Raw genomic sequence first — 14,747 nt, 5'->3', positions numbered from 1 at the left:
TTTTTTCTTCCCTGCTTAAATGGATAAATTTGCCTCTACCTATAAAATGCTCTGAAATATTCCTGGGTATCAGGATGCACAGATCAGTATTCTGATAATTCAAAACAAAACAGTTCCTGCTTTTCCATGAAAGCTGAAGTTCCCAAGGTTATTTGTGCAATCAAGGTCAGGTGCATTATAAAAGCCATTATGGATAGGATATGCTTGCTTTTAATCTCCTCTCCCTTTATGGCCCCTATTTCCACACTAGGAAATGCTCTTGATGCTCAAGTCTTTGCAACAGTGAAATAAAAGACAACACAGTGGTTTATTCTTGTATGTGGTATTCAAAAGCAATTATATTCTGATCATCTGTACTACTACCAGAACTACTGTGCAGCTGTTTCCAATACAGGTCAGGAGCTCTGTTTATCTAACACTTACCTCTCCACCCGGTCCTCCTCTTTTAAGAATGGGCTAAACATGGTCTTTGAAGAATACACTACAGTGCAATTGCAAGGAAAAAGTCTCTGGCTGTGAAATCTCTATGTCTGTATAAATATTGATATGCCATCCTTGCCCGTACTAAATGCTGGCATATTTGTCACTGGTGTCAGCTACATCTTGCTATGAAATTCTCCTGGTTCCGGGTGCAGGAGCAGCAGCGTGTCCCCAGCTGTCCCCTCACAGGTGCCGCCAGGAGAGGGCATCGGCTCACAGCGCATCCCCCGGGTGCGCAGCCCCCGGGCATCCCCCACACCCCCTTCTGGCCCCGGATGCTCCCGTACTTACCGGGTCCCGCTGCCACCTCCTCCACTTCCCCCTCTCAGCCAGCCAGGCTGACATCAGCCCTGGGTTTAACCAGACCTGACTATTGGAGGAATAGGTTTAAAACTCCAGTGCTTGCTCACACCATTCTTGAACCTCCTTAAAATCATCTGCCTAAGAGACAAAATACCTCTGCAGATGCTGTTTAGATCTACTCTTTCCAATTTTGAGGCCAGAAGGCAAAACTGAACATAGCTGTGTTTGGGTTTTTTGTTTGTTTGTTTAGTTTTAGTATTATTCTGGCAGGATGAGATGAATGGGGTTTGGTTGTGAGCAGCTGGGGGTGGGTATTTGTCTAGTTGTTTTTGTGACTCTCTTACTTCAAGAAGTAAAATCTCACATTGGCTATAATTTTTTCTAAGTGCTCTGGATGGATAGAGCCAGGTAGTTGGACCCATGGTTTTGGAGGTTTCTGTAACCTTGTATGTTGCTCCTTTCTGAGTTAGTTGTTAATTATTCCTATTTTCCTATGTTGCAAGGAGGCTTTTGGCAAATACTGCATATTGCAAAAATACCAGGAAACCAAGCAGAGCATCCACCACCAAATTGCCTGGTCTGGTTTCGGAAGTTCCCACTCATTTAAAAATCTGCTTGTACAGCCTTATAACAGTAGAACTGGGCAGCAATTCTTCACATCTACTTAGCATGGAAACCACAGTCAGATGTAAAGATTTTTTCTTACCTTATTATTAAAACTTCTGAGAACAGAAGAGTCTTTTTCATGATGATTTGAAAAAATCTGTACAAACAATTTTAAAAGGAAGCACAGCTGATAATAGTTAGATTATAATAGTTATGCCATCTATATGCATGGGATGTATTTCCTGGTCTTTCTCACAAACTCATCACTATTCTACTGAGCAAAATGCATTTGCATCAAAGATGTCTCAAGTCCCTAATAGCCCAGCACATCAAGAGCTGGTCTCACACTCCCTTCCAACCCCAAGTGTGGTGGGAAACAAAGCAACCTGATAAATGAACAGAAGATCTTTCAGAGAGGCGATCCTGACTAAATATACAGAAAGGTGTTAGATTTCGAAAGGCACTGAAGCATTGAGATGCCTTTGGTTTTAAAGGAAGAAAGGCACTTAGATAACTACGAGGCTACAGATTTTTATTTTTTTTAAATTATTTTCTTCTGGTAGGTGAGCTGAGATTCTGATTTCCTACAACAGCTGGTAAAATTGAATTAGTAGCATTTACTAAACATTTGGCCTCCAGCAGCAGACAGAACAGCTGATAAAGACATGCTTCCTGCTTGCTAAATGGGATGAGACACCGTATGTCTAATCAATTACACAAATACCACAATATCTTGCTTCAGTATGTGTGGAAAAAAAATGCACTTTATTTCACTGTAAGTATCTTTACCAAGTAGTTTATCACCACATAAAATTACCTCTGGTGCTGGCTAATCCTGGTAGAAATGCTGTGAATATCCACTTAGGCAAATCTCAGGCAGCAGAAGTGCAATTGTGCCACAGGGGTTTTGCATTCCCCATTACACCAGCACAGGAGCAGCAACTGTACAGGTGTAAACAACTCCATGGGACTGCATTTTTATGTCAACAGATTCAGTTCACCTGAAGTCTCATCTGCTCCCAGATGAAATGTGACAGTGAGTATGGTTTTGCATTTCTTTTTGTCACATGGCTGGACCATCCCTGTTTGAGCTGGAGCTCCAGCTGCCTCTGAAGGGTGTGAGGCAACTCCTCTCATGAGGGAATTCAGGACCTTTCTTCTGAACGCAGGCTTCCTTCACACATTGTGCCACTGCAGTACCTTCCATCAGCAAACAGGAAGTTCCTACACTGCCTTTAAAAACTTTCCAAGAATTATGGGACGGATTCCTGGAAAACGTGTTGCTTTAACATGTGTTATCTGTGGAAAAAACAAGAAAATTTTTTTAAAAAACCAAAAGAAACAAAAAAACCCCACAAAAAAAAACCAAAACAAAACAAACAAACAACAAAAAAAAACAAAACAAAAAAACAAAACCAAAAAAAAACCCAAAAAAAAACAACCACCCAACCAAAAAACCCAAAACCAAAGCAGTTGGTTCACTCCAGGGAGCATATTTTCCCAGAGTACAAGACTGCCAGCTGTACCTCGATGGCCTTCAGGTTTTCTGGTGCCTGATACCTCATGGGCTTTAGCAGATCTTCCTTCTGATCAAGGAAGCTGCCTCCTTCCTGACCTGCTGATTTGTAAGAGAACACAGTCCCGTGAGGCATTGGGTGACCTTGGCCAGCTGCCAAACACCCCCCCAGCTGCTCTCTCCCCCTCCTCAACAGGATTGGGAGTGGAAATAAGATGAAAAGATTGAGGTTTGAGATGAAGAAAGGAAGGTTACTCAGCAATAATTGTCATGGCCCAAATGGATTCTGGGAAAAATAATTTAATTTATTTCCAATTAAAATAGAGCTGAATGTGAGACACAAAGACAAAAACTAAAACACCTGCTCCTTACCCCCTTCTTCCAAGGCTGTTTCACTCCTTCATTCCCATCCCCTCTACCTCCTCCATGCTTCAAGTGGTATCGGGGTGGTTCTGATCAGTCCATGGCACCTCCTCTCTCCTACTTCCTACTCATGTTCCAGTGTGGGCCTTTCCCATGTGCTGAAGTCCCTGAGGAAAAACTTGCAGTATGGGCTCTTCCCAGGCTGCAGTTCCTTCAGGGCATGACCACATGGTCCCCCATGGGCTGCAATGTGGGTGTCTGCTTTGCCATAGGCTTCTCCACAGGCTGCAGGGGAATCTGCTTCAGCAACACCTCCTCCTCCTCCTTCCTCTCCCACCTTGGTGTCTGCAGGGCTGTTTCTCACACTTTTGTCATCACTCCTGTTTTGCCCTTTCTTAGATACACTTCCACAGAGGCACCAACAGCTGCTTTTTGCCAGAATGCAGAGCAGCACACCAGGAGGTCCCACCCCTAGTCTTTCCAGCTTTAGAAGTGGTCAGTGGCCCATCTTCAAGCAATCCCCCAGACCTCCACACTACTCTTATGGGAAAAATGCTCCAGAGCCATATTCCACTAAAAAAAGCACTCTCCCTATTTCTGGCCTAGGAAGACTCTTGGGTAGCTTATACCCATTTGATTTGTGTCATACACTTAAAATAGCTCCTTTTCCTCCATGAAAATTTGAATCTACTGATGTGATGCCTGTGTTGGCTGAGGTTACATGCCTTCTCAACACTGTTCTTCTTAGACATCTGTTTTGCAGAACTTCCCAGGAACTCCTCTGTACAGCAGATCTTTTAAAATCAGTTGAGAGCTGATGTATTCATGAAAAGGAAGTCCTGCTAGAGCCTCATCCTCCCACACTAGCATATTCCTCCTACTAAAAATGGACCAATTAGCAAATAAGGGATTTTTCCCCCTGTTTTTTTTTTTTTTTTCACAGTTGCAGTTTTAAGTTGTTGAAGAGATGATTTGAAATATATCTTCCTTCTCTTCAGTCATGTCCAACTGGAACTCCCATGGAAACAGCTGAAATTCTGTTAGTGTTGCATGAGGGGGATTACAGTAATTTCATTTCTTACTCCAGCCATCAAGGTAGTTGCTGTAGGAGATGTAATCTTTCCTGGCACTGACAGTACTTTCTGATGTTATCATCTCCAAACATTGTTGCAAATAGTCCTGATTTTTATACCAGGGTTTCTCCTAAAACATTATTAATGGGCTCTGTTCTGGCTGAAAGCATTGAGACAAAGCATCTGCTCATAAGTTTGACCTTGCTTATCCATGGATCCTGTTGCTGGTCACCACAGCCTCTAGTTTACATAATAATTTCCAAGATTAAAAATACTATGTATTCCAGAGGGATGGAAGATCTATTTCCTTTGTCTACACAGTATTTTTTTAATTAAAAACCAATATGGGTCAATCAGATGTGATTATTTCCAGAAAAGCACTGTTACGTTTTCTCCCATTTTCTTTTTACTTCCTTTTACTCATTCTTCACATTTATTCTGAAACCTGTCATCATACTGAAATCAGACTATCAAGACTACCATCTACCAGAGACTTTTTACATTCCTCCTATAGAAAATATAGTATCTGTGTTATATATCTTTGAAATACAAGACACGTAAGTCTCTTTCCTCCTTCTCCACATTCCACTGTGACTGATTTAAACATAATACACTTTTTTTCTTTTTACTGGACCTTTGTTGCTCTTTTCCCTCCTTTCTGTTGGGGATTATTTTAATACCTTTGACTTAAAAACGAAATCCTCTGCCACTGTCATGTCATGGGAGGCCCTGGGGACTCCAGGTTCCCCTGCTCATACAAATGCGTTCTGCTGAAATTGAGAAACATATGGACCTTTTTTTGTATATCCACCTATTTAAAGTAAATGAATTAAAAATCGAAAATGGAATCAAAGTTTGCTTTATAAATCAGTTTATGAAACATCCCGATGATCACAACTAATCACTTTTGCTGGTGCAGGAATTCTTGCCAAGAGGATGACAGTGAAAATATAAGTTAATCCTCTGTACCAATACAACTTGGAACAGCATTTTTCTGTATCTACCTGTATTTCATCATTCCCTGCATTGCCTCAAAGGGATTCCCTGCAGAACCCACACAGTTCAAGTAATTTGGCCTCTGATTTTATTTATACTTCTCTTTGGCATCCATCTTACTTTTACATCTTTTTTTTCTGAATAAATGTATACGTTTTAGCACACATTCCTGTCTCATACAAGGAACACACTTTATCAACTTACTCAAGACAGCTACCAAATATTAAAGGCAGAGGCAACCCCCAGAACAGCTCTCTATGAGGTTTGGGGTTTTGTTACCCTAGTTTTGGGGATATAAGTCCTATCATAAACTCCAACACTTAGTTCTTGCATCAAGTAAAATACACAGTCAATCACAAAGATTTCCACAATTGTTCTCTGCTTTTCCTCTTCCTGCCAACTTAAGAATCCCAGTTCCTGAGTGATCCCAATCCCGCGGGTGGCTTGCACATCCATGATGCAGCACTCAATGTCAACAGCAGGATCACGCTAAAAAAATCTGCTTTCTGGCTTTTGAGCTTACCTATCCCATTCACAGCTGAACAAAAGCTTAACATTTCTTTTCATCACTGAGGCTGTAGAGCCTGAGTGCAGGGAGGGATTTAGTCAGCTCATGAACTGCACAAGACCTTAACCTAATGATTCATAGCGTGGTCATTTTCTCTGTAAATAACTCAACTCTTTCTCATTCTCCTCAGCCACCTTTACATGAAACCTCTCCATCATGTTGGCAGCATTTCATCTTTTCTCAACTCTCCTGCCCTCACAACACAGGAAGTCCTTTCTGAAGACTCTCTCATAGTCCCAGGCACCAATCCCAGCTATTAGGAAAACTACATGTGATCAGGGAATTGAGGCAACCCAAAGGTTGTTACTTGCCTCAGGACAGATGATGCACTGGAAGCTGAGCCAGGAGGGTAAACCCAAGGCTTATGCTTGGGTCCATCAATTATGGCAAGCAGATGTCTGATCTAACCCATCCAGCTCTCAGACACTTTTCAGTTGCTGCTGAGACTGTAGAAGAGTATCCAGGAGCCACAGTTTTTGCCACACAGGCGTAGACACTGCTGATGTTCCCAACTGGGTCCTTGCCAGTTCTGGACAAATTCACCATGGGTTTTGTTGCCACGTGCCATTAACCTTGAAGGTGAGGTTTGCAGTGCAGCAGCCCCATCTCTGCTGCCTCACACAGAGAGGCCAGGTTGGTGCTGTGGCTTCTGCCTTCCAGGTACTTCCTGGAGATATGGCCTAACAGCCAAAGAACTGCATCTTACTGAGCCTTGCATAGAAACACACACAATTTCATAGCTGAATTGGCATGTGAAGGAGAGGAAACTGTCTTAGCAACTACCTCAGGCATTCAGAGCACTCTCCCAGAGGAGACCAACACAGCATGAAACCTCTGAGCCTTTCACACAAAGTGTAAGCCCATTTCCCTGATCTATGTTTTTTGTTTAAAGAGCCTGCAAGGGAAAAGACAGACAGCTATGAAAGTAGCTCTCTTTTACCAAGTCCATCACCTGAAGTGATTACCTTGGTGATAGTCCACAGCCTATCTGGGGCTGTTGCAATGTACTGATCAAACATTCAAATCAGAGAGGGTTTCAAAACGATCACCTAGGGTCAAGGGGAGCTAAAAGGAAATTGCAAAAATGCTCCCATTCTGGAGAGGGGTATTATCCCCATTTTATAGACAGGACAGCTGAGGCAGGAAGTCCCTCTCAGTCACATTAAGCTTTGCTCCTGGCACTCTTCATCTCGAGCTATTGGGGCTGCTCTGCATTCAGTGAGTCAGTAATCCCAGCGGGGCTTAAATCCACCACACGGACCAGTATTTCCACAGCCAGGCAAGGGAACAGTGTTTAGTAACTGCCAAAGGTTTCTGTAAAGAATGTGTTGCCAAATCTCTGGTACATTAAATGTCCCTAAATATCTGCAGCTGTTCTTCCATCGTGGTGGCTCCTCCTTGGCCTGACACAGGATGAGGCAATGCATTAAATCTGTACAGACCCACAGAATTCAGGCAAAGATCATCAAAAGTGTTTTAATGATTAAACCATGTCAAACATTAACAATGAAGTATATTCAGATGAGTCAAGAGTTTATTTCTAGCACATTTAGACAGCCTATTTTGAACATTATAGCTGCTGTACTGAGCTATGTAAAGACTCTGCAAACCAGTACCTAGAAATGAAGACACACGCACAAGCTTTGATAATGTAAACATAACAGACACTGTCTCCTTCAAAATGAGGAATGAAAACCCACAAGGCTAGTAAGAGAACTTATTAATTCCTTAAGAGATGTGCAAAAATTTTAAAAAATATTTAAAAACAATTAAACGTGTTAAAACTGGCATTTATATAAATATCAAAAAACCAAATACTTAAACTTGAGCAATGACCAGCAGAATGTCTTGCACAATTCAATTTTTCAGAACTTAATGGACTCCACCATGGAAGAGACCAGAATACTAGCAACAGATACTGGCTTTGCAATTGACTCCTCATCTGTGCAAGACAGCATTTTACAAGAAGGAGTAACTTTAACCAGCACTCAGACCAAATCCTTAGATAACAAGCCAAAATATTACCAGTGATATACACAACTCACATTACAGAAACAGACATTTCCAGCACATTTCAGTAACATTTAAAAAACATTAGCTATGACTTAAACTGTTTAAACTTGCTTTTTTGGGAAAAAGAAAACATCTTTGTGTTAGGCACATTTTGAAAGTGAATGTATGCTACATGAAGAACAGTTCAGATACCAACTTAAATATAGACAATTCCATCAGAAAAGCATCTTTCTGGCTCCACTTTTAAATATACTTTTGGATATGTCACAGACTTAAACAGTAGCTCCTAAAATATGGATATGGCTATGGTAATAACACTTGAAACTGCCAGTTTCATATTAAAAAACACTCTTAATTTAGCATTTAAGAATTATAAGGAATAAGAAAGAAAAAAAAAAGCAAAAAGAATAGATGGGTCCACCCTGTATATGCTCTAAACTTTAGAGACAATATTTAAATCTTACTCGACTGTGTAAGCGCCAATTACTTTTATGTTAGTGATGTACTTCAAATAAAAAAATAAGATCTATTAAAAAGGTAAAATAACTTTTCCATCTGTTTTGTGACTGTTGAATCAATTAAAGCCAAATATACAAAACTAAATGTGCCATTTCCAATTTCACTGTATCGAGTAAGAGATACGTAGAATCATGTATCACATACAGAACAGTAAAATGATCAATGGATTCTTCTAAGTGACTTTTTGATAAAAAGTCAATCAACGGAAAAGTTGAAACATACCCTAATTTTTAAACCAGTAATAAGCTTTGGGCCCTGCTTTTTAATTTAAGGCATGTGTGTTTATCTACTGAAACCAGCTTATACAAATTACCTCTACAATCACATGCATGATCTATAGTTAAAAAAATGGAGGTTTAGATTACAGTGTTTTCAAATTGTGAATCATAATTCAGCACCTATCATATTGACTAGTAAGGCAACAGCAGTGTCGGATAATATGATAATACTCCCTTCCATAGTCTATAGCAGGGTCAGTGACAGCCCAGAATTATTTTTAAACTTTAACCTACTTTTATGTTCTGTATACGGTTTCTAGGGTGTTTGCACTGGTTAAGTCCTACATAAATCACACTATTCTAGGCAGGAATAGTTACAGTAGCCATTAGAGTATTAGTGCACAACTCTCATTGTGCTTACAATCAGATGATTTTGTTGTTGGGGTTATCAAAATGGTTTTTCAGTTTGGTCTTCAATCCTTCCTTTGTTTCCTTTGTTTCACATTGTTCTCAAGGGAAGAAAAGCTGTTTGTGTACCCGTTTGCAATGGCTGTGGAGCCGTTCTGATACTCTTTCCTCCTCGAGGATGCCTTCTTGTTGTAAGTCTAAAATACATGGAAAGACACATGGTTTTGCTTAATTAGATATAAATAACCACTTCTTCATAGTAATTCTAGAAACACAAAAGTAAACTTGCATTCATCATTTTTAAAGACCTTGTGCCGGTGGTAAGAGTCTAACAAGCTCAACCACTTTTTGTGTATGAGACTACACTATGCCTTTCATTCATCACAGTGAGAGGAGTAGTTCACTTGAAAAGAAAAAGGCTTGGCAGTATGATGGCAGTGTCATACTAATAGTAAATTAGAAACAAGGGAAGCAATTTTATGAGCAGACTATGGGATAAGAATATACTCAAAATGACATGTGAGGAAGGAGGTTTGAGGCACTGCAGGTGACAGTACCTTGAACAAAGCCAGAACAAGAGGTAGGTAAACAATAAAAGCAAGGGAAGTTCAGAGATAGCAATGTGATGGGAATTTCCATTCGCTAACACAAGAATAAAAAACTAACAGGATTGGGAAGACTGTCTAAAAAATTACAGACAGTAAAATACACATAAATTTTTTTCAAAGGGGCTCAGCTGCCTGAAAAAAGCACATTTCCCCAAATTTCTGTGTGAAAAGAATTTAAACAATTAGAAGTTAAAATGTGAGCAAAATTGACCAAAAATTCCAGTAATATCGGGAATGTTTAATTAGCATATTCATATGCAGCAAGTGATAGAAATCATGGGACTGATTCTAAGAAGTACCAGAAGAACAGACAGGGAAGCCTGCTGTATTTCCCCCCATGAATCATTCTCACCAGAACCAAAATGCCCAAATCTCTCAAATGCCATTTGAAACATATAACAGAGTTTGCTTGTTTGGGGGCAGCAGGCTGTTGGTTTGATTTTCTGCAGACAGTAGTACATGATTTTCTGTAGACAGTAGTTGTGCATCTTTGTACAGAGCCCAGTTATGAACTGCTCAGAATAACATATACCAAGTCTGGATCTGTGCAAACATGAAATCAGATTTGTAGAAACACAACTAAACCCACTAATTTTCCATATGAAAATACAAAAAAGTGCCTGTAGAAGTGAACAAAATCCAGATTTCTGCATGTTGTGAGTTTAGGAAGATTCCCTGGATAAAAACCAAGCATTTTCCCTTGTAAAAGCAGAAATGAACAATTCCTTCGGATGCTTCACAGGTTCACATGCTGCTGGTTTATTTCAGACTGGAAAGCTTTGTCTTACATAAAGCTCCTCCTCTCCCTTACCTGCAGTTAAAATTTCAGTAAGCCATTTTTTTGTATAAGTGGCTTATTGAAATTTCTAAGCATTCTGATTTATGGGTACAAAGCATCAGAAGATTTTAAAGTAGAGGGTGGATCAACAAACTTAGTACTTCAAGAACATATTAGTGAAGGATAGCAAAAGGACATTTTAAGCATATCTTTCTGTCACAGCTTTCCAGTGAGATACAACCAGCAGAATGCTAGAAAGAGTTGATGAATGTTACTTTTACCTGAATATAGAAATTTGTGAAGAGGATAATCAAAGAAATCATGTAAGAAATCTGAAAATACAGCCACCCCTGAGGAAATGCACATGGCCAAACAACACCACAGCTGGTCTGGAAGATTGTCAAGACAAACTGAATCTGTGGAGAGAAAAACAAAAATAAGAGAAATAGAGCACATTAATGGAAGGAGGGAAAAAAACATGAGTGACCAAAACCTCAACAGTTATTTCCAAAACAAGTAAAGAATATGTAATATTGTGTGTTTGGCAAGTGTTTTCTCTGTAAACCTGAGTTAGCAGACATTCAGATTGTGGTATCCTCTTAAATGTGTTTATTTGTATTTCTCCATTTTAGAACATTAGAGTAACTTATGTAGAACTGCTATATAAATGTCCCAAGGAAGAAAGACCACCTTCTTCCTAGTGAGAGTTCAGTGGGATTTGACTTTACCATCCTAATGGAGTAGATCTGCATCTCACTGCTTCAGCTGCAGAAGACCTGGGGTGACTTGGTCTATGCATAAACCCCTGCAATCCCTTCCCACAGACAGGAACTGTCTGACATACAGCTCCAGTGGAAGAATGTTTGGGGTAAAGGCTGCAGGGAAGCTGGGGAGCCAGGCAGGAGGATAAGGGTCCAATTATCTCTTTTGGAAAAACAGAGTTTGGGCTTATGTGATGCAGAGGGCTTAGGCAAAATTCATCCTCACATAAAGGCTACCAGATTAGGGAATGTTTATTTAAAAAGGGAAAGACTGTTTGTTCTGCTCTGCTATTTTGCTGCCCTAGCAGCTATGCATGCAGAGCAGGCAAGGAAGTGAAAGCAGCTATGACAATAGCCAGGGGAGCAACCAAAGCACCAAGACACTGCCCTCTGTAGCACTTGAACAACCAGGATGAAGAATAGAGCCTAAATCTGGAAAGAAAACCAGAAACAAACCTCAAACCAAAGCAACCCCCCTAATGCTTCCCATGAAAATAATGAGCCCTCAACTACAATACTTAGCCATCCTTCAGGAAGAACAGTACTAAAAAAAACCATGTTGAGAATCAACACTGTGAATTGCTGGCAGTAAATGTTATTATTCATCACCAGTAAATGTTATTAAAACTATTCACAGCTATGAGAAGGGGTGGGGTGGGGGGGTAGAATATAACAAAATTATTTATCTCTAGGTTTCAGTTTCCCCCCCACAAAATAGGGAAGAGAGAACACTCATGCACATTTCCTTGTGGTGTTCTGACATGTTGTACACATTGAAACCTGGTTCTCCTGCAGTATTACTACAGCATGTGCTGCATTACTTAATTTCACTGCTCTTATCACCTCCAGCACACAGTGGTCAGGCTTCATCACCACACACACTAGATATAATGCAAATGGATACAAGGAGTCCAACACAGAATTACAAGAGAAAAAATCTGCCCATTTAAAGTGCAGAAAGAGAGCAGAAATATTGAATAGTTTTTAATAAACCATTTGCAACTGCATGCAAAAGTAGGACAGAAAAGGCATTGTCCCACAGGACTAGAATGGCCCTTTTTAGCTGTGGACAGCATTGCACTCGGTTTCTGGTCTGTCCCAGCCTGACCAACCAAGCACAGGGAAGAGCAGGCTAGCTCAAGAGGGCTTGTAAGAAAAGCCTCCTCCCTGGCTACTGAGTCCCAGAAATCCCAGCCCTGCAACTCCTAAATGCATCTAGCCACACAACATGGTGGAGGGGAGAAAGATCCCAGAGACCTCAGCACTGATTCACGTACAACCCCAGTTCCCATCATCCTGAAAACACAGCAAACAGACGTGCAGAAGCTGGATTTCTAAGGTGATGTAGGCACTACAAGATGTAGAGGGTACTAGCTCTCATTCTCTATTCTTCTATCTCCTATCAAAATTTCCTGACTTGGTAAAGACAAGAGGACCTCATCACGAATACAAGAGCCTGCTGAAGCACTGAAGAGCAAATCACTCACCAGCTGCCCCTGAGTGATGTACTTCTTCCACCACAGATAAGGACGCATTGCTGGAACAGCAGACAATCCGTAGTAGGAGTACATGAGGACATGGATAAAGCTGTTCAGTGTGGCACCAAAGTAAGCTAAAAAAAGGGCAAGGGAAAAAGAAAGTACACTGCATTACCAGGAAGGAACATGCTGTTTCATGGAACCTACAAAAATAACAAGTTAAAAATGTTACTATTTAAAAGATGATTTCTCTTAGTAAAGCAAGAGGGCTCTTTTTTTACCCAGTTTTTTATTCTGCCTACCCAGTGGAGTAGCTGAATTGCTTTGCTGCTTTGTGCTTTACACCAGCCTTCTGGTTTTGTTTCCTCAAGTTACTCTTTTTCACATCTACATTCTGGTATCTCAAGGGAACTGAGGAAACTGATAAAAAGGAGGAATGCTTACATACCAAACAATCAATAGCTTCACCCATCTACTTTTAGGTTTATTTCATTTCCTTCCAAGCAGGAGCCAATTTTGTCATTTATAACCAAAAGCTTCAGATACCTTCAGAAACTGCAAGTTAAGCTATTTTATTTGTCCTTGTTTACAGCACCTTTAGTCATTAAAGAAGCTTCCAGCTTAACACCGAAATGCATCGAGCTGTGATGACACCACAAAACATAAAGCTTGGAAGAATAAAAACACATGACTAGAAATAGTACAAAAGTGTTTTCAAGACCACGTGAGCACAAGACAGATTCCATGTACATGCAGTTTTGACTGCTGTATGAACAAGGACTGACTTCCTTGGAGGAGAACGTGTTTCCAAATGCAGACTTTTTATAAGTTCAGTATTACTCACTGTTGTGCTGACAACACAAAACAAATACAAGTTTCTATGCTGTTTGGCTCAGACACCAGACTCCTGAGGAACGCAGCCTCTTAGTCTGCATTGCCAGTAGCTCACATCCATCGGGTTTGAAAAGGTTTCTCTTGAATGGAGTGTTCAACAAAGCCAGTATCTATAAGCTGCACATCCTAACCACAGCTAAGCCATGATAATGCAGTTAGGAAACTAGATGCCAGTAAAGAATTAAAGTCAGATTGCCAAAGGTTAGCAGGATTTAGACAAGAGAGACATGGAAATTTTCCACTTAAGATTCATTTGCTCATGTTCATTAGTGCTCAGGGGACACGATTTTAATTGAAATAATTTGTTATTGCCAGTGGTATAATGAGATTAAATGAAGAAAGTCATATCTCGAGTGAATTTTATAGATACAAGGACTAGAGTCACTTTTAGCTGTTTTACAGCTGAAACAAGCTTCTGGCTTGACTTGGAAAAGAGTATTGTTCCATCAGAGGGTCTGTAACTACAGCAAAAATAAAGATGGCAAGGTTGATGGGTATCTGACCTGGGCTAATGCACCAGATAAATGTCACACAGTCACACAAGTTCTTCAAACTACATAGACATTCCTGCAACCATCTACAATAGGTGTAATTCAGCAAAGCAGCTTAACATGGTACAGAACAAATCCTGCAGCTGAAGGTGCCAGAGATGTTTGTTTTGATCTAAAGACCACCAAAACAAAGTCCCTGTTGCAGATGTTCTCCCACCATAACCCAGTACTTACAGTGACCACAAGGCACCCAGTTCATAACAAACCACCAGATGTTCAGCATTGTTGCATGGTGGTAGACATGCAGAACAGTGATCTGATGATTATTTTTCCTCAAAATGAAAAAGAAGGTATCCATGAACTCAATGAGTTTGGAGAAATAGTACCACCAGAGGACACGTATGATCTGGAAAGGAAGAAACAAGTTTTAGAAGCATTGCACATTGTGAGGGTTTTCAACTCTTATGTTATCTAAGTGATTAAAATCCAATATTCTGTCCTGCACTACTAAGACTGAAGACACTGCTGGGATCTTCTGTAATACTTCTGCCTCAGGTTTCTCCATAGGAGACTGAGGTACAAATCTATAGCTACAGCTGAAAACAGGATGACAAAGACTGCTTCATGAGGCTACTGCTGTGCACCTGGGTTGTCCTGGGAGAAATAAGAAAATA

At 40.4% G+C, this 14,747-nt stretch overlaps 1 protein-coding gene across 3 annotated transcripts in view; it reads right to left on the bottom strand.

Annotated features, from left to right (window-relative positions):
• Positions 1-7,355: 7,355 nt before the first annotated feature.
• Positions 7,356-14,747, bottom strand: part of ELOVL5 (ELOVL fatty acid elongase 5) — a 39,643-nt gene continuing 32,251 nt past the window's right edge. For all 3 annotated transcript variants that reach the window (XM_053938430.1, XM_053938428.1, XM_053938429.1), the window contains 4 exons: positions 14,308-14,479; positions 12,698-12,822; positions 10,731-10,865; positions 7,356-9,260 (listed from right to left, as the gene is read on the bottom strand). In XM_053938430.1, coding sequence (XP_053794405.1) covers positions 9,129-9,260; positions 10,731-10,865; positions 12,698-12,822; positions 14,308-14,479 — 564 coding nt within the window. In that variant the 3' untranslated portion in view covers positions 7,356-9,128. The remainder of the gene's footprint in view (positions 9,261-10,730; positions 10,866-12,697; positions 12,823-14,307; positions 14,480-14,747) is intronic.

This window comes from Vidua chalybeata, chromosome 3 (genome assembly GCF_026979565.1).
Source record: "Vidua chalybeata isolate OUT-0048 chromosome 3, bVidCha1 merged haplotype, whole genome shotgun sequence".
Taxonomy (NCBI): Eukaryota; Metazoa; Chordata; class Aves; order Passeriformes; family Viduidae; genus Vidua; species Vidua chalybeata.
This window is presented reverse-complemented; position numbering and strand designations above follow the sequence as displayed.